A 25,108-nucleotide genomic window follows, 5' to 3' on the forward strand; every position below is an offset into this window, starting at 1 on the left:
GCCTCTAAAGCAGAAGAAAGCTCCTAATGTCTTGGAGAAAAAAAAGCTCTATAGCTTTATTTTTGCAGAGCTCTATAGCTAGTCCTTGACGAACCAAAGAAATTACTGTGATGGCTTTCACAGCCCTTCTGTGAGCTTTTGGAGCCCACCACCAATGTGTCATTAACATTGTGGATTCATAATATCAATATAAAGTCGAACTGAAGAGTTGAATCAAAATGTTAAGGCTGCCTTAAAAGTTACAGTAAAGGTCTCCGCTCACTAATGCTAACACAGATATTAGCACCAGCTAGAAAAGGTAGTAAGTTCCTTAACAGGGAACTTAGCGGTAGCAGTCACAAGCTGTCACTGCCTCCCCGCTTCCTCCTGCATTCAAGTGGAGCCAGGCAGCCTATGGGGACTGGAGTCCCGAATGTCCCCTAAAATGGGAGCACCAACAGCTGGGAAAGGATGTGCCCAGCCAAGTCCGAGGGTGCAGTAAAGCCACACAGCAGCCTCTGTTAGCAAGGGCTCTACACCAATTTAGTATGCTTCTCTTGGAGAGGGGGCAAACGGAGAAGGAGAGATAAAAACATCATGTGTCTTTGGGAAATACCCAGCAAGGACTCAGGGGCACCTTAGTGATAAAGAGTATTTCCTACAGAACTGGTCACAGTGGAGCTACACAGCTGGAAACTTGTATTTATTTCTGCTTCTGAACACACAGGAGCTCTAAATCTCATTTCTTCTGCAAAACAGCTTAGAGCCAGTGGAGCAATCTCAGCTACTCAAACCTGCAGGGGAACCGAAGAGCAGCCAGGAAAACCACCTGATACCCACTGACAGAGAGAGGTGCTATTATTTACTGCTCAGCGAGACCCGCAAACGATTACACTCAGCAAAGAAAAATGTTTTAGGTCTAAGTAATTATTTCACCAGTGACCTTAAAATATCCCTGTTGTTAGGAGTTTTCCTTGCAGAGGGCAGTAACTGTAATAGGATCAGGCAGTACGTGTCTTCATGCCAAGTCACTGAATGCTAAAATGATTTGTCATCTTTCACCAGAGGCCACTGCCTGACACACGCCGCAGTCTAATGTCTCACCTGCTTTGACATCAAAGTGTCTTCCTTCTGCCATTGCCAATGAGAAGAAAGGCAAACAATGGCAGCAACTTATTTTCTTTCCGAGAGAGTTTTAATTAAATAAGTGGTCTCAAATAGTTTAATGGGACTAAGGCGGGGGGGGAAAACCCTTTCATCATAAAATGTATTAAATCTATAAATCTTGCTTATTCTCTCCCCCTGCAATTTTTTATTTCCTTCACAGTCACATTATTTCATTCTCCGTAGAGATTTATGGCGACATTATATGACATCTCCTGGGCTTTCACAGTCTATCACCTTTTACAGCTCCCTCTTAATGCCATGGGTCATAAAAGACACTAGTTCATCTCATTTTACAAAGAGGAAGGGGGGAAGAAGTCCTGTGCAGATTCTGCAGTTGCAGAAAGGCTTTCACATGCTGAAATGTACCATCGTGAACAGGTTCACTGAGCCTTTTAGTAACAGCAGCTCTGCCTGTTTTGAGGGATGGCTGATTTCTACAGCATACCCCAGAGACCTGATTTCCCAGTTCGAATCAGCAATGCAACAATGCGGCAAAGGTGTGCTCCAGGGTGGGATCGAGGTGCAGCTGGAGCACATTCCCAAGTCTGGTGGGGTTGTCTCCAGTCTTCCCATTTAAAAGTAGTCCGTGCTATACACTGATGTGTCTTTGTAGGGCTGGCTCAGAGAGATCACACTTTTCAAGAGAAGTCTCAGAGGAAAAATGTTCTCTTTTTTTCTATCCCATTTTGGGGATGGGAAACAAAATGTAGAGAACTGGAGGTGCCAGCCAAACCATCACAAGAGTCTTCATTCAAATGAAAGGGGTCCTTCCGATGGCAAGTGGCGTTATAATTATAGACTAGAAAAGAGCAAGATCAGCAGCTGCTGCTGCTGCTGCTGCTTGCGTTTGTTCCCTCTGTAACTGACAGGACAGAGTACTTGGCAAAAACAGACTTCCAGAAGTGGAAAGACATTTTAACCCCTGTTCTTGTCAGTCCACTCCTCCTGGGGCTCAGCAGCAGCAACCCCTTGCTTCAGGTTAAGGGAAGAGCAGGGTGACTATTGCAGACCTGAAGGGGACTTTGGGACGTCTGAGAAAGGAAGGGTCTGGGATTTGCCTCCGGGCTTGGACTGCCGAATCGAAATAGCAGGTCAGTGGATATAGCATGAGCTTAATACGCTTTTATAGCTGGCTTAATTTGAATCTTTCTCACTCACTTTCTCTACTATGCCATAAACCAAGAAATAAGGTGATACAATGACAAGGGGTAGGTCTGCACAGAGGCACTATTTATTTATACATTCTGTAATGTGCCTTTCATGGTCTGTTAGGAAAAACTGATGGCTGTTATTTTTTACTGTGGTTTCTCTCTGAATCCTAATGCATTCTGAAATTCTCAGCCAGGCAAAAATCCCATTTACAGTTGGGCTCAATATTGGTAGGAGGGCAAAAAGTATTTTTATTTTTAGGTGTTTATACCTAAAGGCTTCTGATGATCTTAGCATAAGTAGAGTAATATATAACTCACATTTCAGCATGTGCTTGGGAAAGTTTCAGAGTGGGAACAAACCCTAAGCAAAAGGAAAAGCAGCACCATAGGTATGAGCCAAAGTCTCTGCAGGCATAAAATGAGCATAACTTTTGTGTTATGTCCTCAAAACTTGCAAATCCATACCAACTGAAAGCCTAGCCCTATATCTGCTAATGAAGTTAAGGGCAACACAACTAATAGGAAAGTCTTCCCTGACACCAGTGCCTGTGGTATCTAACCTGACGGTCCCAGTCCTTCTGCTGCCCTGGCCAAAACAGCACTCAAGCAGGAATGTGCTGGGGGGCATCATATGCTTTGCTCTTCCTGTCTGTCTCAGTTTTAGCTTTTTAATTTCCTGTGACCGTGAGTAGTGTTGGAAGGCCTCACAACTAATATGTTGCCTGTGAACCAAGGGCTTGGAACCACTATGCAAGAATCAGTCCCAGGGCAAAGCTTTATCCCAGAACTTCCCATTGTGGGGGAGACTGTACCCAAGTGGTTTTATTCAACTGGTTGTAGCTGTTCCCAGAGAAAAAAACATGAGCGCAGATTTAAATCTGTGTTTGCTCTGTTGTGAAATCTAATCAAACAAATATGTGGCTGTCTTTCATAGCTTCATGTAGTCTAAAGGGTTCTTAAATCACCTAATCTGACCTAATGTATATTTTAGGACATTAAATAGTACTACTCTGAAGTCCCTATATGAACCCAATAATTAATGTTCAATAAAACATTTGCTTAGCAGGAAGCTAAAACACGGGCAAGGCAGGGCAAGGAAACAAAGGCACCAAAACCTGAAGCTGCTGTCACAGTCCCCCTTTCCTTTGCCCCATTTCAGAGGCAGAAAGGAAAAGCTGCAGGTGTCCAGTGCCTCCCAAGCTAATGTAAAGACTTTCTATTCAGAGCCAAGGGCATTGAGTAAAGTGCTAAGAGAGATAGCTGAAACCTGTTTAAGTGAAATAGTTGCTGGAATTAAGCGCGCAAATTGCACTTCATGGAGAAACTCTCCTCTCCCAGTCTAATGTGGGGAGGAACATTCTTAATCCTGAATCCTATTATCATTACAGCTCTGCAATTGTGGCCAAACCCCATTGACTGGGCCTTGCAAGACAGGATTTGCTGCAGCTCTGTAGAGGAGGTAGACCCATTTTGTCCAGCTCAGCTACTGGCCAATTTCTGGCACCATCCAGTCACTGATGCCTGGGAGAACAACTTCCTGAGCCCCATATGCAGAAACTGAGAGCCATGGATTTGACACTAATCACTGCCTCCCTGCAGAGCTGCAGATGCTGTAAGGGTGCTGCAAGCAGTCTTGTTCCCTCCATGGCCCATGACAGGAGGGGCTGGACAGAAAGTTTCACAGAAGCCCAGATACCAGGGGAGACCAGCAGAGCCACTCAGCCCCAACTCTGTATGTCCCAGCTATATGAATTCTTCCTGAAGATCATCTTTTGTCCAACTATCTGCTCTCATCTCAAAGATCCTAAACCACAGGGTGTCTATCCAGTCCCCTGTCCTGACGGTGGGTTGCCCCCACAGTTAGACTGCATTTATCTAACTACTTCTCTTTGTTGCACTGTGTTATGCGGGGAGTCTGGGCTCCCACTAGGCTATATGCCCTCACATTATCACATATCTTTTCTAGATCTAAGTCCCTACATGAAGGCAGTCCTACTGGAGGTTTCCATTACAAATGGAATATTAGCAGGGAGACAGAGACACGCTTCTTGATGATATGGCTTGAACACACATACTCCCCAGCATCAATGGGCAAGGACTAAAGGCTCCTACAGGAATCCCAGGAAACACTGAGTTTTTCACCCCCATTCCTCCCCTATAGCACAGCCAAAGACTTCTCCCATTGCTTGTAAAACCCTATTTCTGCTGGAGAACGTAAATCTCTGGTTCCATTTTCTTACATGTTGCATCTTGACCACAGGCTTTTTAGCAGACAGGGCTGCATTTATGCATGCCAGTCAGCCAGTCTGGCTCCTGAACTGAACTTTTGGGAGTTCAACAATGACAACAAAAAATTTAAAGGCCTGTGCCAGGTCTCAGAAAAAGGAAAGCTATCATTTAGATGCTAAAGAATAAAACCCGTGCATCTTAAAAGAAAAAATAACACAAAAAAAAAATCTCCAAGCCCACAGTGGCAAACCTTGCACAGCCATTCTGCAGAGAAGAGGAGAGTCTGTCAGCAATAGAAGGCTTATGGTGTCTTTTCCCTGCTGATTCCCTTGGTGACTAAAAGAGAAAGTGGTACTTTTACAGCTGAATTTTAATGGCTTACTTTATGCTCTGCATCAGAGACACAGCCAAGTTGCATAAAATACAAGCCATATATTAGCATTCAGATTTTTTTCTGAGAGTAAATGATCTACAGTGGTATCAAGAAAATATAGACAAGAAACATATTTATGACACAGAATAACTACCTTCAGGTTTTGTGCCTATCTTAGTTACTCCCATTCTTCCATGCTGTACAAAACTGCTTCAATCCACACTTGGAGTCAGGGTTTTTTTTGTAAGCACATAAAAGTTCCTGGAGCATCTCCCTACTCTGGGTAAGCAAATAACAAACTCAGTGTAAAATACTTACCTGTATACTTTTGGTACTGCTTTAATGACGTCGTGTTGCACACTGCCTACCTGAACAACCCTATGGCTTTTTTGCATGGCCATGCAATGCATGGGTATTGACGAGTGTGTCTAGCTGCCAAGACAAGAAATAACAGGGTTCCCCAGCTGATCTCAGCTGCTGTTGTAACTGTTAATAAAAGAGGCAGTCTCCAAATTTCATTTGGTTTTAAATAAGTATAATTACTAAAGCCAGCTAAAAATACTGTCAGGGGAGGAAGGTGCATTTGTGGACTTTAGCTTTGCTTCTCTTGCTGAAAAGCTGAAAAATTTTGAAAAAAATATTCAAGGAAATGTACTTCCTTTTCTTTGCTCACACTAGACTGGAGCAAACTGAGAGTAAGCAGAGGCTTCAGAGATGTAACATGTCCCTGCTGCTGCCACCAAGGCAGGTGGCCACATTTGCTGCAAGCTGTTGCTTTTGGGTGGTCTTTGAGGTAAAGCTCCAATACAGCCTCTCATCATCAACGGGGCTTGTAATGGCAAGATTTTTGTTCTTCTCTCTCTTTCCATGTATATAAATACAAACAGGATGTATTTATCTATACATATACTATTATATGTGTATATGTGCATGTATAGTTATGTATCTGTCTATGCAAGGGTGCATTCAGGTTAGGATACACTGTCTAAAATGTTGGTTTCCTGCTTCTCTTTTACTGTTTCTAGGCACAGCCTGCCAAGACGATGACAGTCACTTATTCCAGCAAAGTAGCAAATGCCACTTTCTTTGGATTTCACAGATTACTCCTAAAGTGGAAAGGCAGTATCTACAAATTGCTGTACAGAGAATTTATTGTTTTTGCTACTCTTTACACAGCGATAAGTGTATTATACAGGTACACTCTTTCCAATGCACCTCTCATTAAATCTTATACTGAAGTTTCCCACTTCATAGTGTTAGGCTGATGAACAACGGGGGGAGGTTACTACATAGTTATTGTCTTTTCCTTGGACCTTTTCTAATGTGCTTTCCTTTCCATGTTTACTTCGATGTTCCAGAGAAAGCATGTAAGATATAAATAAAATACTGTCTATCATATTCAAGTGATTCTACTTTCAGCCCAGCATTGAGCAGCCATCCTACTGAAGCTGGGCTGAGTAAACACCCATAGCTAGCCTATGTTGCACAGCTTTTATCGTTCTGATGTTGAGTTGGCAGCAGCGAGCATGCCTCTGCTTTAAATAATAAGTATAGACCTTTCATCCTACTTGCAGAACTGTGTCTTCAGTTGCTCAGTGGTAATTTCTTTAATAACCCTGAAGAGTAATAATGTGAGAGCCAGGTTACATAGTCAGGAAAAGCAAAGTTTTGCTTAGAGCTAGAACAGCATGCAAACTTTATTTTTAAGCCTACAAGGGCCAAGCAAAACTGCACGGAAACCAGACGTGGTTATTAGCTGTGTCTCACCCAGCACCTGGGAGGGTCACGTTAGGAGAGTTGCTTCTTCCACCAAGGTGTGAACTAAACACCTGTATGACAGATGCAATATATCAATTAGTACAGTGACACTTCTAATTGATGAAGTACACTACACAGAAGTATCAAAATAATGATTCAGCTCTTGATCTGTAATTAGAACTCAGTGCTTGCTTTTTATGTAAAGCAAGGAGAAAATGAGCTTCAGTTTGTCTGTGAATAATTACTAATTTTCAAAAATGTTCAGTAACCTATACCTGTAAACTTGGAAAACAAATTACAGCATTAATATGTAAAGTAACACCAGAGTCTTACATTTATTTAAATTAATCTAGCTTTACTGAAATGTTAGGCAATTAAAGACCAAGGTAAATACACTATGGAAAGCTTTCTATATGCACTCCAGGTTTTATCGCACAGTTGTAAGCAAAACCCACCAAATATATGTCATGTGTTCCTATTATATTAAATCAAAGAATAACTGTAATAATCATCTATACAAATAAAAAATTGTTTATATTTGATATTGTTTTATTTCATTAGATATCTTTTTCCATGGACAGAAGCTGCCATGCTCCACTCATTTTCTATCATCTGATGAATATTTTCCTCACTGCAAAATAAATACAGTTGTTCTGCTTTTGGAAAAGAAAAATTTTGTAGGAGTAAGAGCAAAAAAACTGCTGCAACAATGTAACATTTTCAGATAAGTGCAATTTGAGATTGGTAACCTTTTGCAATTCAAGCAGACCTGAGCATTTCTATTAACTAGCCCCCTGAAAAAGGAGAGCAAGCTCTACTTGCAGACTTACAGCTTACTATTATCATTGGTCTGTATGAGACAGCAAACTAATTCTCCAGGTGTATTGATCCTAATTAGTAGTGGTAGTCAAATCATAAGAAAATTGCAAATTATCATGAGAAAACTGCAAAGACCAGGCAATAATATTGTCTTCTCCTCCAGCTTCTTTATTACATGCCAAATGTGTTCAGCATTTCACCTTTAAGAATTCACTTGAAGACATTAGCCAAGGTTGCTCCCAATTGCACATACCTGATTATTTATACATATTTGCACTTTGTATCTAGTGCCAGAATATTGTGAAAGGACAGATACATTTTATTTTTGCTGCAGATTTTTTCTTACAGGTAGCCAAAAACGATTCTTTGAAAAATTATCAATTTACTGTGACAAATATGCTGAACAAATCCCGGTAACTTTTGTGCTTGGTAAGTACCGGTTACATGTGAAATTACTCTCCAACGCTGTCTCTGTTCAGACATCTTGTGAATGTCCGTGCATGAAAGCATTTCAGAGCTGAGGGGCATATGGGAAGCTAGAGGATGATGATAAAATCATTGGCTTCCAGCAGGTCTCCTTAAATTCAAGTTGATTTTGTCACATCAACATTTATGCTCATGTTCTTAATATACCAAGAAAATAGTAAAATGTGTGTGTATGTGTAGATATATAGATCTAGATATAGGTATAATGCCCACTAACACTGATAAATTGTGCCTCATCCTTCAAAGCAGTAATTCAAAGCAGTAAATCCACTCAAGGTTTACTACAGAAGAGGAAATCTGGAAGTTCATGGGTACAAGATACTCACCTGGAATGGGCCATTAGGTTGCAGTGTCTATTAAATCATTAGCATTGATTGGATCCTGGGTTTTGACGTGACTTACTGCATTTATTCTGGGAAATGTAGCAGCTTAGTGATACGAATAACACTCCACAAAGTAAATTACAGTAACCTAAACAGAAATCCTGATAGGCACTGGACTTTTTTCCTTCTGATCCCTAGGTTTCTACGTTACTTTGGTGGTGAATCGCTGGTGGAACCAGTTTGTGAACTTGCCGTGGCCAGATCGTCTGATGTTCCTCATCTCCAGCTGTGTGCAGGGCAGAGATGAATATGGGCGCTTGTTAAGGAGGACTCTCATGCGTTATGTGAATTTAACATCCCTGCTGATCTTTCGCTCTGTGAGCACAGCCGTGTACAAAAGATTCCCCACCATGGACCATGTGGTAGGAGCAGGTACTGGAATCATCCTTCTCTTTCCTTTCCTCAGAGGTGGGGGCACAGGGACAGAAGGACCCAGACTCATTTTTTCTTACCTTTTTGGCCTCATGTGCCTCATACTAACCCATGTAAAAGCTGTCACGTTTTTGTCAGTGGCTTATATGATGTGCCCTTAAATGTGCATCTTTAATACTCTTAAAGTCTTCATCTAGCAACACTATAGAAACCAAATGAGTTTGAGACTCTTAAGTCAATCTACTTTCAGACATCATGGAGGATGCAGGCCTGCCCCAAACACACAGGCATATGGAGCAGGTACAATGTTCTCCAAAGTGTGAAAAATAATGTAATTGCAATGCAGTAGGAACGGTGGCTTCTTATGTGGCATTTCCTTGATGTCTAGGATATGACGTTGCATGTATCACAGACTGATCTCTGCAGGCACTTCACAAGTTCAGCTTTATGTCATTTTATTTTAAGAAGATTGCACATTTTAAGTGTTGTGATGTACTTAAAAAAACCCAGCCCCAAAGGGGTTTTTTTGAAATTTACAACCTCACAGTTTTTTAGGGATAAATATACTATGTATTAAGCATGTCTTCATTTTCTGTTTGTTTTGATAACAGTGAGGTGTGGTGATGGGGAAGAGAGTTCAATCATGTAAGACTTTGCTTGTCTATGAAGGACTGGGTGCTGGCTGAGTATTTAAAGGCAAGGTCTGATGCGGTGCCTTCTGACTGGCGTGGTCAGCGTCAGGGGTAGCACACCAGTGCAGAGACACGGGGATCTGTTCCAAATAGGAGATATCATACATTTTTTACTGAATGTCTTGCATTTCTTAAAATTATTCCTTTGGCAGAGATTAGTAAGCAAAGTTGTAGCAAGTTAAAATATACACATACACATTTCAAATACGTGTGAGAAGCTTTGGATATTTAAAAAAAAATCCCGGCAGAATGCTCTCATCTTACTGAAAAAAATCATTTATGTTGGATTCAGTTAGATTTTGAAGTTCTCTTCCTTGTGCTGTTCAACAAAACTGTTTACCTGAGTCTGTGAGAGGTCAAGGAAGCTTCTGTCATTCTCCCCAGCAATCTGCTTCTAGTACACACTGGAAAATTACAACATTTCCAGCAGGCTAATCCAGCTCTGCCTCCCTATTGCTAAAGACAATCTGTTCTAAAAGAAACAAAATGTCACCGCATTCTACAAAAATTGTAGACTGGAAAACAACTTTTGGTTGTTTTGGTTTTTTAAACAGTGGAAAATATTCTACTATAAACTAAGCATTGACAGTGTAGGCAGCTCTGTGGTTTCAGTACATATTCTGTAGGTTTTAATGCATATTGAGCCACAGAATTTTTGTTGATGCAGTACTGAGCACTTGAGGATATATTTTGCTCCTATTAACATCCAGTGATTTAGACAGTACTCTGCAATTAAACCCTCCCTGTCTCCCTATGGCATTACATATCAGACTGCATGGGGGAGCAGCATTTAATATGAACATGAGCAGCAGAATCTGATACTTACAGCACAGTCATCATAGAAACAACTTGTGCTGATTTTGCATTTCACTATCAAACGGAGAACTGCCACACCATAACCATTGCTACACATTTTACTTTTCAGCAAATGAACTGCTTAAATTTACAGATCTAAAATCGGAGAACAGTATCATAACAATCTAGTCTGACTCATCCATAACACAAGGCATAAAAGCTAACTAACAACACCCTTTATCCTGTTGCAATTTCTGACTGAGCTATATTACCTTCTAGGAATATAACCAGCCCTGATTTAAAATTCAGCTGGGTCTACTGGAGACCACACTTCATCCTAGATGAACTGACATTCACTGTGGGGACCTCACTGCTGAAAAGTGAAAATTTATTCTCAGTCTGAACTTGCATAGAGTCATCTTCTAGCCACTGGATTTTGTAATAGATTTGGGTTGTTCTTTTTCTAATTAGATGAGAACACCTTTTTTTCTCTCAATAGTTGCCTGTTAGCAGAGTGCATAAAGGCTTGAACAAACTTAGGAACTTCACCATCTATAGTGTCTCCTTCCAAGACACAGTCTTCAGTGCTGGATCTTCCTCTTAACTCTTTCATTTTTTTAGCATTTTTTATGAAGCTCTAGGCAGTAGATGCATGTAGATTCATGACGTTACGATGTTGAGTGCTGCAGCACGTATGCTGTAAGTGTCAAATGCCTAGCGGCAGTCCTGAGCATATCAATCCGGTTGGCTGCAAGGTGCAATAGGGAAGTTGGATGCTCAAGAACATGAGTCTTAAACATGAGTAATGAGTCAGCAGCTGGGCAGAGAACCGCCCAAAACAGCTGATAGGAAATGCTGAAGAGAAACATGAGGTGTGAGCTCAGCGCAACGTGAATACCTACATGGCTGAAGTCTGCAGTCCCAAACCCTCTGCTGGAAGGAAGTACCTAAATTAACTCTTTCCCACATAACACAGAAGCAGAAAGTGAAACTTTTATCTACTTGATCATTGTTAGTGTACCTGGAGATGTGGAAGATGACAGCTGTTCAGTTCCTTCTTCTCTAACTACTGGTCTCCAGAGTACTTACTGAGGGTACCCTGAGCCAGTCCTGTGTCAAAACATTCAGTTTTGACAGGAGAACTGAAAACTCTGCAAATCACGGGAGGGACAAAACCAGTGATTTCTTCTAGCCAGGCCTGTGTTCTCATCAATAATTTTCCCATAAGGTCACTCTGGCTGGCACTCTTCACTTTGAATCCTTTGGTTCTTTATTGATTGCACCCCATGTCAAGCTTCTCATGCTTCTGCAAGGATTCAGTGCCCTGTCCTTCCTTAGATCATCCTTTTCAAGATCTTGGCAGAGTGTTTGCCAAATATTACCCATTTTCTGGAGCTGCTCCCGTCTTCCAGTGCTTGTCAAAACCAGCTATTTTGTTCATAGACTTCTCCAGTCAATTCTTTGAATACTCTTGAATAAAGATAGTATGGCTATATTTAGAAACAATTTAATTTTAATAACTAAGGTTTGATATCTTCCCCTGTATTTGATGGAATATAAAGTGTTTCTTTACTGCAGCAATAACAGCAGGCTGTTCTGAACTGCATGTTGTTTGCCTTGCCATAACCTTCCCAGCAGTAAGAGCAATCCAGAATTAATATTTAATGTGATAAGGATATTACGCATTATTAATAATCATCAAAGAGAATATTTAATTAATATAAACACAAATAACTTTTAAAATAATGTCAAATCAAATGTTATTGTTAAATGAACAAGGCTTTGTTGAGCTTTTCTGCACAAAAAGGTAACCAGCTTCAGTGGAGAGCTGAACTGATCCTTGGAGCTTTGCTGTTCTTTGTGACCCCCTCAGGGCTGTGCCCTTCCAGGTAATGACTTCCCAGAGCCTCCCAAGTGACTTGCATCCAGTGTTTACTCCAGACTGTCAATTTTCTGATATTCTGTCCGTCAGCCTGACAGAAACATCTTTTCCTGTCCTGTAATGAGCAGGCTGGCCAGCCAAAAATAAAAGGCAGCCTGAAAGACTAACTTTTAGAAGTCATGAGTCATGACTAGCAGGTCAGTTTGTCTGGTTGCCTGAGTATTTCTGTGCAGTTGATTATGAGAGCTGGCTCTAAACTGCCCAGGGACCTTTTATAAGCTCTGATTGTCTGTTCTCAAATTCCAGAATGCTGCAGGAGTACTGTGTCTTCCTGCTGAACTTCTTCTCTTCCACATCATTTTCTGTCCTCTCCTTGTGTTCCTTCTCAGTAGTTGCAGCATTTCATGCATTCATTCATTCAACCTCCCACGTTGATTTGTTGCAACTGTACAGCAGTGGCATTTTCCTCAACAACAGAATATTTGAGAGGGTTACCACGTGTAACAAATCTCCTTTTACCTTATTCACATTTTTTATACAAAACACAACTGAGTTTACATGTATTTATTTATTTTTTTTTTGCTGGCCTACTTACCTTTAGCAATGTTAGCAACAATGGGCCAATTCTTAGTTACTAGCTGGAGACTAGAAAAAAATCCTGTCTAGTCTCAATTCCCTTATTGAATTTTCAGTTCTCAAACTTGTAATTATTTTGGGGCTGCCGTGGAGCTAATGTCAACACAACAAAAGAATGCTTGTACCCACCCTGGCAGGTGACACACTCCTGAGCAAAACCTAAGATCCTCCAAACCTGAGGATTGCTTTAATCCCAGAAAATCCAGGATTTGAACAAAGGAAAATATGAAGTTCCTCTAATGAATTTTCGAGGTTGTTTTTCTCAAAGGCTGGGTGGAAGGAGGACAGCAGAGCAGGGCTTTCTTACCCAAGAGGGTAAGGGTGTTGCTGCAAAAACCAGCTGCTCCCGTGCCAGGCACAGGCAGCAGACTGCTCTGCTGCAGGTTTTGTCACACACAGCCCTGGCTCCCCTGCTATCTGACCTTGGACTTGCGTGCGGCAGCGGGAAGCAGGGCTTTGCAAGGCCAGGGGAACTCTGCGGGAAATGTAATACCTTCCCAGCACCCCAGCAAGGCAAACTGCCAGGCAGAGAGCAGCTTCAGCCTGCAGCCCCACAGTGTGTCACCTGGCCCCGTGGCTCGCTAGCAGCAGGAATTCTGTGCATGATTCCCTTTCCATCTCTTTGCACGCCTTCATAACCCCAAAGAAAACATGAAACGCAATCTGGCAGGGAAGTGTTTTGCTGGCAGAAGGCACGCTCTCTGTTGAGCTCAGTTTCATGCATGCACTTGTATCCTCTGTTGCTTGCTCACTGCTTTGCAGATTTACCAAAAAATTATCAGAATCTGGAGGTCAAATAACTGCCTTTACAACATATGTCGACATGTTGCCAAAAGTCATCGTTGCTGAAAAGTCATAGTTTCTTGACTGATCTATCCAGTTCATTATTTTCTGAAAGTAGAATATGGAACTAGAGAGTAATCTGTACAATTCTTAACATTATGTGTACCTACAATATGTCAGTGGTCAGATATGAGAACACAGTAATAGCAATTTATTGCATATATTGACCATGAAAGATTTTGTGTAGCTGGTTAGTGCAAAAATAAATTGTTTCAAGCAAGATCTATCCTAGCAAAAAAGCATAAAAAAGAGGAAGCTACTAGTTAAAATTGTAATTAGTGTTTAGCATAGTTCTGTGCAAATATTACATAAACAGATTCAAACATATTCAAAATTTGTAATATCAAAACAGTGGAAGCACAGAATAAATGAAGTCTTTTTTTTTTTTTTTTTGGGGGGGGGGGGGGCATGGTAAACAGGTTTTATGACAAGATATGAAAGAAAAATTTTTGATGACCTTAAGTCTCCACACCTGAAATACTGGGTCCCATTTGTCTGGTTTGGGAATTTGGCATCAAAGGCACGAAAAGAGGGAAGAATCCGAGACAGCGTAGATCTGCAGACACTGATGAACGTAAGTAGAAAAAGTAAAAAACTAACCTGAAATTGCTATGTGGTAGCTTTTCACTTACATAATTTGATTTAGCGTGCACAGCTCTCCAGTGTCATCTAAATGATCATACTCAGGATTTATCCCCCTTTCCTTTGTGTACTGATGTACGCTCAAGCACACAGCAGCAGTTTGCTGGGATTGTATTTATATGACTAAGAAGGTATTAACTGAAGCAACAAATTGATGAGAAAAAATCATTGTAACACCACTTTAAATTCATACTTGTTCTGTTGCTGCAGGTAAAAAAAATATGAAATAATCTGACATTTTGAAGATTTTAATATCATTTTCAATGCAGATAGTCTCCCTGAATATTTCATTAAGTGGTCAGACATCCTTTTTATGATATAGCACATTCTCTTTCATGTATCACTAGGCTGTGGATAAGATAGAAACAAAGGATAATTTGTGAAGAAGTATGTAATATACTAAATACACTAAGCATTCCAACTCCATAAATGAAGTGAATATTCAAATGTGACAGTGGGGTGCTGGATATCGTTCTGGTATCAATCTATATAGTACACTTTCATACCCTCCTGTCTTTTTATATGTGCAAAAATGAACTGTAACAAAGTATTTGAAATTTAGAATTGAACCCCATGCAATTCTAGTATGTTGTGGTTTGGTTTTCCTTCTTTTTTTTTCTTTTTCTTTTTTTTTCCCCTTTTAGGAGATGAATAAGTACCGGTCTTGGTGCAGTCTTTTGTTTGGTTATGACTGGGTTGGAATTCCACTGGTCTATACCCAGGTACTGAGCTATTATCCTTCACAAAGTTCAAAACACAGTTTCCACAAAAAGGGAGTTTGATGCAAAGCATCCATAGACTTGACCAGAGCGTCCGAGCTGTTGAGCACTTGTTGACTCCCACAGGATCCTAGAGGCTTGGTTAACCATTTAAGTCATACTTAATGTGTAGATTTTTAGAAGGCTCATAACCTGGGAGAGGGGAGAGTAGCACTGAAATGTTTTTATGTTTCCTGGGTGTTGTTCCTGGCCATAATTATTCCTGTGGCCTCTCTACAGATTTGTAAATTATATGGCAAATACATATTTATTATGCATAAGATTGTATTATTGCACAATTTAAATGAAGTTTTGTCCTTTGCAGGTTGTTACTCTTGCAGTCTATACTTTTTTCTTTGCCTGCCTGATAGGGCGCCAATTTTTGGATACTGATCAAGGGTATCAGGGACATGACTTGGATCTTTATGTTCCAATCTTCACACTGTTACAGTTCTTCTTCTACGCAGGATGGCTCAAGGTAAACTAGCTTTCTGCACAGGTCATGGGGGAACCCTCCCTGGGCAGGATGGTAAAGATGTCAGAGCTGAAACCAAGGTGTCAGTTTTGTGGCATAATGTAAAATCACTGAAGATTAATGGAGTTACACCAAAGTTGAACTCAGCCCAGTGTGTCCTGTGATCATAAAGAAACATCATACAATACATTTTTAATTCCACCTGACAGATTTTATAGTAAGAAATGGTCAGGAAGCTGAAAAAGTCCATTTTGGTAGAACCAGAACAACTCCCCAAGGGAGAATTACTCCAGCAAAATTTGGTCTCAGGACTTGAACTATAAAATGACAAATGAAAGATTAAAAAAATAACCTTTCTCCCACTCTGCTGTATGATGGGAAAATATTGCTGCAGACCTGGCATGGGCTGAAAGGGATTGATCATACTTTCTTCTTATGATCAAAGACAGCCTTTAGTATCTGCTGTTAACTTAATCAGATGCAGCCAATTAAGGGTGTCCAGTTCCAGAGGGCTATCAAACAGTGACAGCTAATATTGGCCACAACCCCACTGCATAAAAACGTTCATTAAAAAGAAGAGTTATAGAAGGAATTGGATGCTACCCACCAGCCCATTGATGCCTGTTCAGTTAACACATCACCATCGATCTAGTAGTTGAGTAATTAAGCCACATACCTCATGGCAGTTCTCTCCTCTGCAGTAAGTATCAAGGTAGACTAACTGGAAAAAAGTTTCAAATAAAAAGCAAATTGGTAAATTAGGGTCTATGTGCATTAAGATTTCCTTTTGGGATTATTAATCATGACTGGAAACTTAGAGCTAACTTTTCTGTTGGAATATAAATTGCACAAAATTGGACAGTTTTAGAGCCCCTTTCCCACAGCCAGCTTCAAAGGGCAGAGTAGAGAAGGCAGCACACCAAGCTGGCGGATTGCTGAGGCAAAGTAAAGTGCCTGATCAGGGCAAGCTCCTCTAGTCCTGCGTCCTAGGAAATCGCAGGGGACAGGGAGATTTGCCACATGGGGACCAGCCTGGACAGAAGTGGGAGAGAAAGGAAAAGAGGCTGATGTGGCAAGGGGAACACGTTGTTCCTGCAGAAATGTGAGACTTCATCTCTAGGCAATGTCTTCCAGGGTTTTACTAGTGGGTTACAAAACTGTAAACTGTTCCTCTTGACTGCCCTGCTGGTGCTCCTGAGGAGGGAATGGCTTCCCCTTCATCGGCACCCAAGGCTGTCAGTAGCATCTTTTCCAGTTAGGCTCAGGGCTTCCAGCCAGCTCCTGGCTACAGCAGGTACAAGATGCCATTGTAACTGAAAAATCTTCTGCATAAGGAAATGAAAGGGAGTAGAAGCAGGTTTAAAAAACAAATTTAATGTTGGCAGTGCTCCCTCAGACCGGAGGTTTGCCCAAACCTGCAGTGTCCCCAAGTCAGGATATTTCTGTCTTGAAGGTTACAGCCAGCTTCCTGCTGAGTATGTTGGGCTTTGGCTGCCAGGCTGTAGAAAGGGCCCTGAGCTATTGACTTCCAGTAACTTGGCGATTTCTCAGAAATGATGGCTAAACTGAGCTCATTCCTTGGCCTCAGGCCTGGCTTGTTATACCTGCAATACAGGGGCAAAGTTTCCCATCACGTGGGGCACTTCTAAACGTCCATTTTCGTTACAGGGGTAGATAGACCATCCAAAGACAGGGCTTAGTTGTACAGCACTACATTCCCTTCTGGAGACTAAAGTCACATCTCACATGCCAGGACCCAGTCAGCCAAGCAAAAGGCCACCACTGCTGTTCCCTCTGTCCCAGCCCTCCTCACTTTTTTTAGTTCATGTGACAGGTTTTGCAGTGGATTTTTGGGTGGTGTTCCCCGGTTTACACTAAGCTGATCCAGGGTCTTCCCTGGAAAGCCACAGTCTGCATTCTGGCTCATTCCTATTGCAGCACTTCCATAGCTATACCCAAAATTTAATGCCACGAGCCAGGCCAATGAGTGTGAGTAGAGGTGTCCCCTTGTTTCCTTTCCATTTCTCCTGCCTTACAGGTGGTTTTGTTGTGTTAGTCTGCTCAGCAGTTCATTTGCTCTCTTCCACCACTGGCCTGGGAAGTGGTGGCCTAGGAAAGTCAGCAAGTGCCTACCCACTGGTACAGCCTAGAGGTGCAGAAGAATAAATAGCGGTGGAGTGACAGCCTTACTATTATAAGCTATTTAGATCATAGCTGTCCATAGCAAAGTTCATGACCAGGGCTGTTTAATCATACTGTTGCTTTACCCATATCCACGTTAAACCAAGGACCTGGCCACTGCTCCTGCTCATGGCCCTGGTGACCACCAGGAAGGCTTGGAAGGGCCAGTAAGAATGTGATCAGCTTCAAAACTGGGGCTTAAAAGACAAAAAGAAGGAGAGAATATTTAACCTCAACATACCAAGGAACTGAGAAATAGAGAAGCAGTCTGAATTTCCTAAAAATCTGGGGGTTTTAAGTTTTCCTATTTCATCTTTTTTTTTTTTTCTCCCCCAGCAGCTATGAGTTTTCTCCCCACAATGTACTTCGGTGATCATGGGGATAGGGGGACAGTCTCTGGTTGGTTTTCCATTTATTTACTCCTCTGGGGGGCTGCAGGACTGGATAAGACCATGGGCAGCTAGAGAGCTTTCCTTTCCCAGCCCAGTTCCCAGACTAAGGCGCCTCACCACAAAACAGCCTGAGCTCACTGGTTGTCTCGTCCACAGGATGGGCTTTTCCCCTGCAGCTTTAATCACTTCATGTACAGAAACCCAAATGGCAGGCTGAATTAGACAAACTCAGGTCCTGTCTCCTGGCTTTGGCTAGCATGATGCACAGCATCCACTCAAGTCAAGTCTTTTGGTGGGCTGCTTTTCCTGAAAAGTTTCAGAGGAATGCCATCAGCATCACCCCTGATAAAGCAGCAAAGGCTGAGGGCTGAGCTGGAGTGATGAGCTGTACTCTCTCCGGCAGACTCCAGCTGCAGGGCTTGGGAATACTGACCCCATTGGGCTGGTGGAGTATCGTAGACTGTAATGCAATAACAGAGCCTCTAGCTGCTAAATCATTCATTTAAATCAGCCAAAGAGAACAGTAAGGAAAGGTAATGACTATCTTACGTGATAACTACTGTGGCCCAGACATGTCTCAATTCCCAGCAGGCCAGCAACAACAATCATGATTGACAGCACCAACGAGGCACGCAGGAATGACTCTGTGGGGAAAGCAAGCTGTTCCTTCGCTAGGCTGGCAAAACCATCATACGGGAGCTCAAGTGATGATTGCAAGTGACAGGCAGGGAGACAGAGAAAAATCCGATCCTATTTTCTCTGTGGCAGCAGTCCTGACATGGCATGCCAACCTCTATTCACTGTCTCATTTTCCTTTCAGGTCGCTGAACAACTTATTAATCCATTTGGAGAAGATGATGATGATTTTGAAACTAACTGGTGTATTGATAGAAATTTACAGGTTGCTGTTGTTATTCCTACTTCCAGCTTTACTGTACCATAGGTTATCATTACATTTAATCCTATTTCTTATATTGAGGTGCAAATTAAGGGCAACAAGTGTCAGCAAAACAAATTTTTTCCCCGAAGGAGCACCTATGTCTGTGATCCCCAAATTTTCCTTTTACAATCTAATGCATCTTGATTTTGGTATTTGGCATTTACAATGCCTGACTAACCATGCAAACAGCTGACCTCAAACTATAAGCTCACGTTATGCCTGGAAAAACATGTAATGTAGGTCAATCCTGCAAAATCCACAAAGCCATCTATTCCCACGTAAATAAGAACACGTTTTGCTAATCTGATTGTCTAGACATTACCATATTGTATAAGAATCTGACATTTTAAAAAAATGAAGACAGTGAAGATACCAAAAAGATCAAGCAGGGCCCTAAACTATAAGCAGGGCTGTATGATTCATGTTGTGATGCTGCTGCCCATGGCAGCATCTGTGGTTGGCACAGAAGCCAATGTCCTCAGCAGCAGGAGCTGTGAGATGGGCAGGGTACAGATTTATTGCAGTTACCCCCATTCCCAAACAACCCCTGTCTGTCGTGCCCTGAAGGGGCCCAAAGACATGAAGAGGTTCGATGGCACCCACTGCTCCCCTTGCAGGTAGAGCCAAGCACTGGGTTGAGCTGCTGTCAGACCCCACATCTGCCGGGGACAATTGAGACTGCAAAGCAGAGCCCAGGTATTAGAGGGAGCAAAGGCAGAGCAAGCAAACCAGCATATTAAGCAGAGCAAGCAATGCAGGTATGCTGAGGAGTGCCAAAGGCCTTCATGCTGCCGAAGATGCTCTCTGGCTTAACACCACTTCAGGCTACTCGTGCTATGGTGCCTCAGAGCCCTTCGTATAGAATGTATTGGAAGGCCTAGAGCAGGATGATCACATACTTGGTTCTGAATGTCTTAAAATGTGGATGAAGCCTATCATAAAGCTTCTGGACCTCTGGACATGTTAAGGAGCACAACTAATACTCTACACAGGTTTCCCATAGCGTGTGGAGGATCACATGTCTATTTAACTACATCATGCATGAGGAAAGGACTTCAGTCTGACACAATATCTTTGCAGCACAGAAGGCTCAAGTTACAATAAAATTTATGCTTTCATGAGTGTAGGAGGGTATAGAGGGTATATTTTAGAATACTGAGTGATGCCCAGGCCAGCATACACAGCTTACTTTAAAGGGTTTCTGAAAGGAATGTTGACCCAGGGAGTACAAAGCAGATTAGTAGGAGTAGGAGTAGGAGTAATAGTTCATAAACTGTACTATGCTGAAAGTGACACGATGTATACCAAAATTTTAAGGTCTCACTTCTAGCAGTGGACGAGATGCACATGAATCTACCAAGGATGGAGAAAGATATTTACTGGAATGATTCCTCTGCCCGGCCACCGTACACAAAAGCAGCGGCTGATTACTGCATTCCTTCATTTCTTGGGTCGACTATTGAAATGGGGTGAGTGGCACTAAAAGGGTCTTTCAAGCTATCAGAAAGGTCATCACGCCTACAGCCCATGTTGACGGACAGTCAGCACAGGGCTGAGGGCTGTGATGGTACTGTGAGCGGGGAATATGGAATTGGGAAATGATCTTAGGAGGGAGTGGACAGGCTGATGTTGGAGTGATGTCTCTGGTGATCCATGTGCTCATACACATCGTGCACCCGTGGCTTAAACTGTGTAATTAATAAATAGAGTATGTTTGCAGGGAGGGTTTGTTGATAGTGTCTGAGCACAGGATAGTGCCTGAAGACAGTGACTTGACTTTCTTAATAATTCTTTGTTTATTGCAGCTTCTTCATACATCCTCCAATCAGCAAAACAGCTATTCATTTGCTTGTTCATGTTGATAGCTAAAATCAGTCCAGATTTTTGTCAAGTTAAACAAGAAATTATCTTAAACATTGTATGACTTTTCATTCACTAATAATCTAGCCATGGAAGTTGGAACGGTCAGATTTAGTGAAGGGATGAAGAGGAGTTATTTGCAGAGATCAACACCAGAACCATTGTTACAAAGAAACACATAGAGGCTGTAGGATTGACCCATGTTGTCAGGTTCTATACGAGAAATCAGTGATAGGCCAGTTAGCTTAGAAGCTGTTGAATTTAAACACTCGTGACATGCTGTAATATAGAACAGGTTAGTAAGTTTAAATACCACCATGCCTGAGCAAATACCAAGGCACGTAGACATTTTTATCTGAAAATCATTTAAAAAACATTATAGCATCCATTTTTTTAACTTTAAAACTTACCTCAAGAAGTTCTCAATTTTTCCAAAATTTTCCAGCCTTTATCAAAATAAAATGTGCTTAATTTTTTACTTAATTTGGCCTGGAAATTGGTGTTTTCTCATTTTTATTCCTCTTATTTTTCCATTTTTGCATGTATTCTACTACAAAGAACAATGGTTTATATGAGTTCCTTTTATCACACACAGCCTTTTCAGAAATTATTTCCTTCTGGAAAAACTATAAAATGGCCAAAAGAAAAGTAAAGAAAAAAAGTAAAAAATTAAAGAAGAAAACCTCACAGAATATAATTCATCTCACTGCAATTGCTAGGGGGAAAAGGTGGCGAAGAAGAAACATTATGAAGCCTGCAAACCACTTTTAGTAAGAAGGACTTCACACAAAAAATGAAGGGGGAGTGAATGAAAAATAGTTCCATGTTAGCCCCTGTGAAATGCAAACAACTTTGATGTTTTGACTTTTTTATTAACTATTTTCTCCTCTGAACTGTTTCTCTGTTCACCTCACTAAAAAAAACGGGTAGTTCTTAGGCAGACTTCAAAAGTAGGTATAAAAATTCATCCAAGTCCAAAGCAAATATATAAAACTTGAGCCCAAATCCAAAGTCTTCTCCAGTCCCCGCAAGCTGACATCTGGAACATGTGGCTCAGAGAGGCAGTAGTTGCCCCATCCCTGGAAATGTTCAGGGTCAGGTTGGATGGGGCTCTGAGCAACCTTATGTAGTTGAAGATGTCCCTGCTCATTGCAGGAGAGGGTGAGACTAGGTGACCTTTAAAGGTCCCTTCCAACCCAAACTATTCTATGATTCTCACAAATGCTGAAGTTCCTCTGTCCCTCCAGCTTAGGCTTGCCTCCCTGTGCTCCTTGCCTTTGCCATACCTGCCCTTAGAACAGGTAACTGGGCCAGTTTAGCTTGTCTTCTGGGGTGCAGCAAGTCAGCAATGTATGCTGCATTGCCTGGCAGATGCAGCAATAGTTGTTCTCATGAACCACCAGGGCTGGGCAAGCAGAAGAGTACCAGGTGCAGCTTTCAGTGACTTTCAGACACACTGTCATGCCCAAAAGTAAGTGAGATTTGGTCATCTGAGTAATTCCAACATTTTTTGAAACCAGCGCGCTCTGCTTCCAGCAGTAGCTTTATCAGTGTTATTTTTGCCCAAAGCATTCTCCTGAAAAAGCACCTGGAGCACCAACCAGGGTTTCTTTCTTCTCTCTCCCTCACCCTAAGCACAAACCTAACCATGTGGCGATGCCACAGAGGCTGCAGCCCAGGTACAAAATGGTGCCAGATGGCTGGCTGGATGCCCTCCCAGCCTAGTCCTCAGGAGAAGAGACACCTGGATGTGGAGAGCTGTCTGTGTCATCTGGCTGGTCCAAAGGCAGCATTTCCTGGCACCCTCACCCCTTTCATGCCCTTCCTTGGGGACACACTAGGGCCTTGGTTCCTATGTCTTCCTGCTGAGACAGCAGGATATATGTGCAGGCAGGCCACACAGTTCCTATACGTAAGTGACACCTACTACCTGGCTTTATTTGGCAGGCTGGCTGATACTGAATTTCTCTATGGGGAAGAGTGGCCCTGGGAAGAGGAGAAACACCGAAGGCAACATTCAGTGCTGAGAAGAGTCAAGAGATTTCTTAGCGTCCATGAGGGTCCTTCTTCCCCAGCTCACCAGCGCTACAGTCGGCAGACAAGTGAGAACTCGGTGTTCTTCCCAGCAGATGAGAAAGGGCACATCAGACGGCTGCAGGAAATGCACACGAGAGGGAGGCACTCTACCTCAAGCTTCAAGAAGAAACATGATGGAATTGACAGAAGCAACAGAGTTCACAGTAGCCGAGATCTAGGACCCATAAATGAAACCTCAAGGAGCGAGGCACCGTTCGGAGACAGTGACACCTCCTCCGAGACAAACAAGCCAGTTCCTGAGGTCGTCATCTCTGAAGCTGAGGAGAAGGCAACTGATGTGCTGGGCAAACCAGACCTGCCGACAGAGCGCACCGCAAGCTTGCCAGAAGAGACGCTCCAAAGGAGCCTAGCTGAGGCAAATAGGACTCTTCTGGACTATCCGTTTTTCCCCCCAGAAATTACAACGTACCTCCCAGGCTCTGAGGTGCATCAGTCACTTCCTACTGTGATAGGGGAGCCCAAGCATGAACCCCATAGCAGCAACATAGCTGGTTTCATGACAGATGATGAGAGAAACCTTCAGCGATGGAGTTTACCGAGCTTCCATAGTCACAGTGCAGTGTCAAATGCTGACACTACACCACCTTTAACAGATTCTGGGACAGCTTTACAACAAAGGACCTTCAGTGATGGAAAAAATGTTACTGCTGCTGCTCCAGAGACATTTGAGATGCAGCACTTGTGGGAAAACCTGGAGAGTAAAGAAACAGCCATCGTAGAATTTTCTAATGAAAAAAATGAAAGAAAACTTTGACCATGCTTCCCCTGCGTTTGACTGAACTTCTTGTCTTCTCCTGAAAGTGGTCTCACACAGATTTGCTGAAAGTGCAGAAGGGCAGACACAATGCTCAGACAAGTCCTGAGCAAGATCCAACAGAGGATGTGGGCACCTAAACAGGAGGCATTGCAGTGACATGCTTTAAGCCACTTGGTCACTGGCTTGAGATCTGTGACCCTGTGCGGAAAACATTTATGAGGAGAACTGGGATCCTCAGGAGTGGATGCAAACCAGTTACTGCACATGGCAGCGAGCTGTGCAGGCTCACCTAGAGGAAACACCAATGTTATCAGAAGAGCAGAGGTGGGTCTGTCCACTTCAGATCTGCCCTGAACGCTGCTACCTTTGGCTGCTCCTTCAGATTATGGTCCATGACATCCTTGTGAGACTCACCAGCAGTTTTGGTTTCTACTCAAGTGGCTAGAAGGGGGGCTGTGGGCTCAGTTCCCTCCTCAGCCTGAGGAGATTCAGCCCACCATCTCCCACTGCCTGGAAGAACGCTTGAAAACTCAGGCTCCTCACTTGTGTGGGGCAAAAGCCTGCCCTGCTCCTGATGAAGTTATGCCACTGCATAGTGGAAAAATAAAAGGACTGTATTTTTAACTTCATCAAGAAAAATGAAAGAGGCAAAACTGCTGATGAGCTGGGTGTGGGAGGCCTGGGCCTTGGTCTCTGTTCCTTGGAACACGTATGTGGTGTAACTAGTGGCTGTTTGTTGTAAACCGCCATTCCCAGGTGACTTCCCTAGTGATGACAGGGTTGTTGCATTCTCTCAAGAGCTAATGGAGCTGCAGGGGCACCTGAGCTTAGGGCTCCACTCTTGTGGAGATCTTCAGCTGGAAGCACACAGGCTGCAGCCATCCCAGGGAGACAACTAAGTGGCCCAGGACTGCTAGCAGAAATTGCTCTGCACTTCCTTCCTCCCTCTTCCCATTCCCATGCTGCCCAGATGTACCACACACATTCTCCATTAACCCAATCCCAAGCCAACATTAGGTGGCTCCTGCTCCTCCAGGGGTGACCAAGTCACCTCCCTAAACCTCCCGTGAGCAATCTGACCTTTCAGCTCCTGCAAGAAGTCTCAAAGGAGGCCCTGAAAGCAGCAGCAGCTCTTTGGTTTTAGCTCTCTCCCACATCTACACAAATGCAATCCAGAGCATGATGCCAGCATTCCCCCACAAGTGAGTATCTGAGGAGATTGTGTCCCTAGACAAGAGAGAGACTGGGTAGCTGGGAAGAACAGAGATAGGGGGAGACACAGAAAATCATGAGGCTGCAATAGCTAGCAAGTGGTATGGATTGTATGGACACCAATTTCACCCAGTTGACTTGCTCAGAAGGTTGCACTTCACACAACCACGCAGCATCTTTACCAGGGTAACTGGCAGCACCAGTGGCTCCTAGGAGTCTTCAGGATGCC

General features: G+C 42.7%; 1 protein-coding gene across 1 annotated transcript; it reads left to right on the plus strand.

The window, feature by feature from the left end:
- The first annotated feature begins 5,942 nt into the window (after positions 1–5,942).
- Positions 5,943–23,690, plus strand: BEST3 (bestrophin 3). The gene is made up of 9 exons (XM_056340759.1): positions 5,943–6,094; positions 7,811–7,905; positions 8,484–8,717; positions 13,985–14,139; positions 14,852–14,929; positions 15,291–15,443; positions 18,834–18,914; positions 20,271–20,422; positions 22,761–23,690. The coding sequence occupies exons 1-9, from the start codon at positions 5,943–5,945 to the stop codon at positions 23,662–23,664; spliced, it is 2,004 nt and encodes a 667-aa protein (XP_056196734.1). The 3' UTR covers positions 23,665–23,690.
- The last annotated feature ends 1,418 nt before the right edge of the window (positions 23,691–25,108 follow it).

The sequence above is a fragment of the Falco biarmicus genome, chromosome 5 (assembly GCF_023638135.1).
Source record: "Falco biarmicus isolate bFalBia1 chromosome 5, bFalBia1.pri, whole genome shotgun sequence".
Taxonomy (NCBI): domain Eukaryota; kingdom Metazoa; phylum Chordata; class Aves; order Falconiformes; family Falconidae; genus Falco; species Falco biarmicus.

Bases quoted from the DNA above. Each gene is read 5' to 3' on its own strand.
- BEST3 (XM_056340759.1), top strand. From the start codon at position 5,943: ATGACAGTCACTTATTCCAGCAAAGTAGCAAATGCCACTTTCTTTGGA. The intron at 8,718-13,984 runs GTACTGGAATCA...CATGGTAAACAG, and splicing joins GGACCATGTGGTAGGAGCAG to GTTTTATGACAAGATATGAA. The intron at 14,140-14,851 runs GTAAGTAGAAAA...TTCCCCTTTTAG, and splicing joins ATCTGCAGACACTGATGAAC to GAGATGAATAAGTACCGGTC.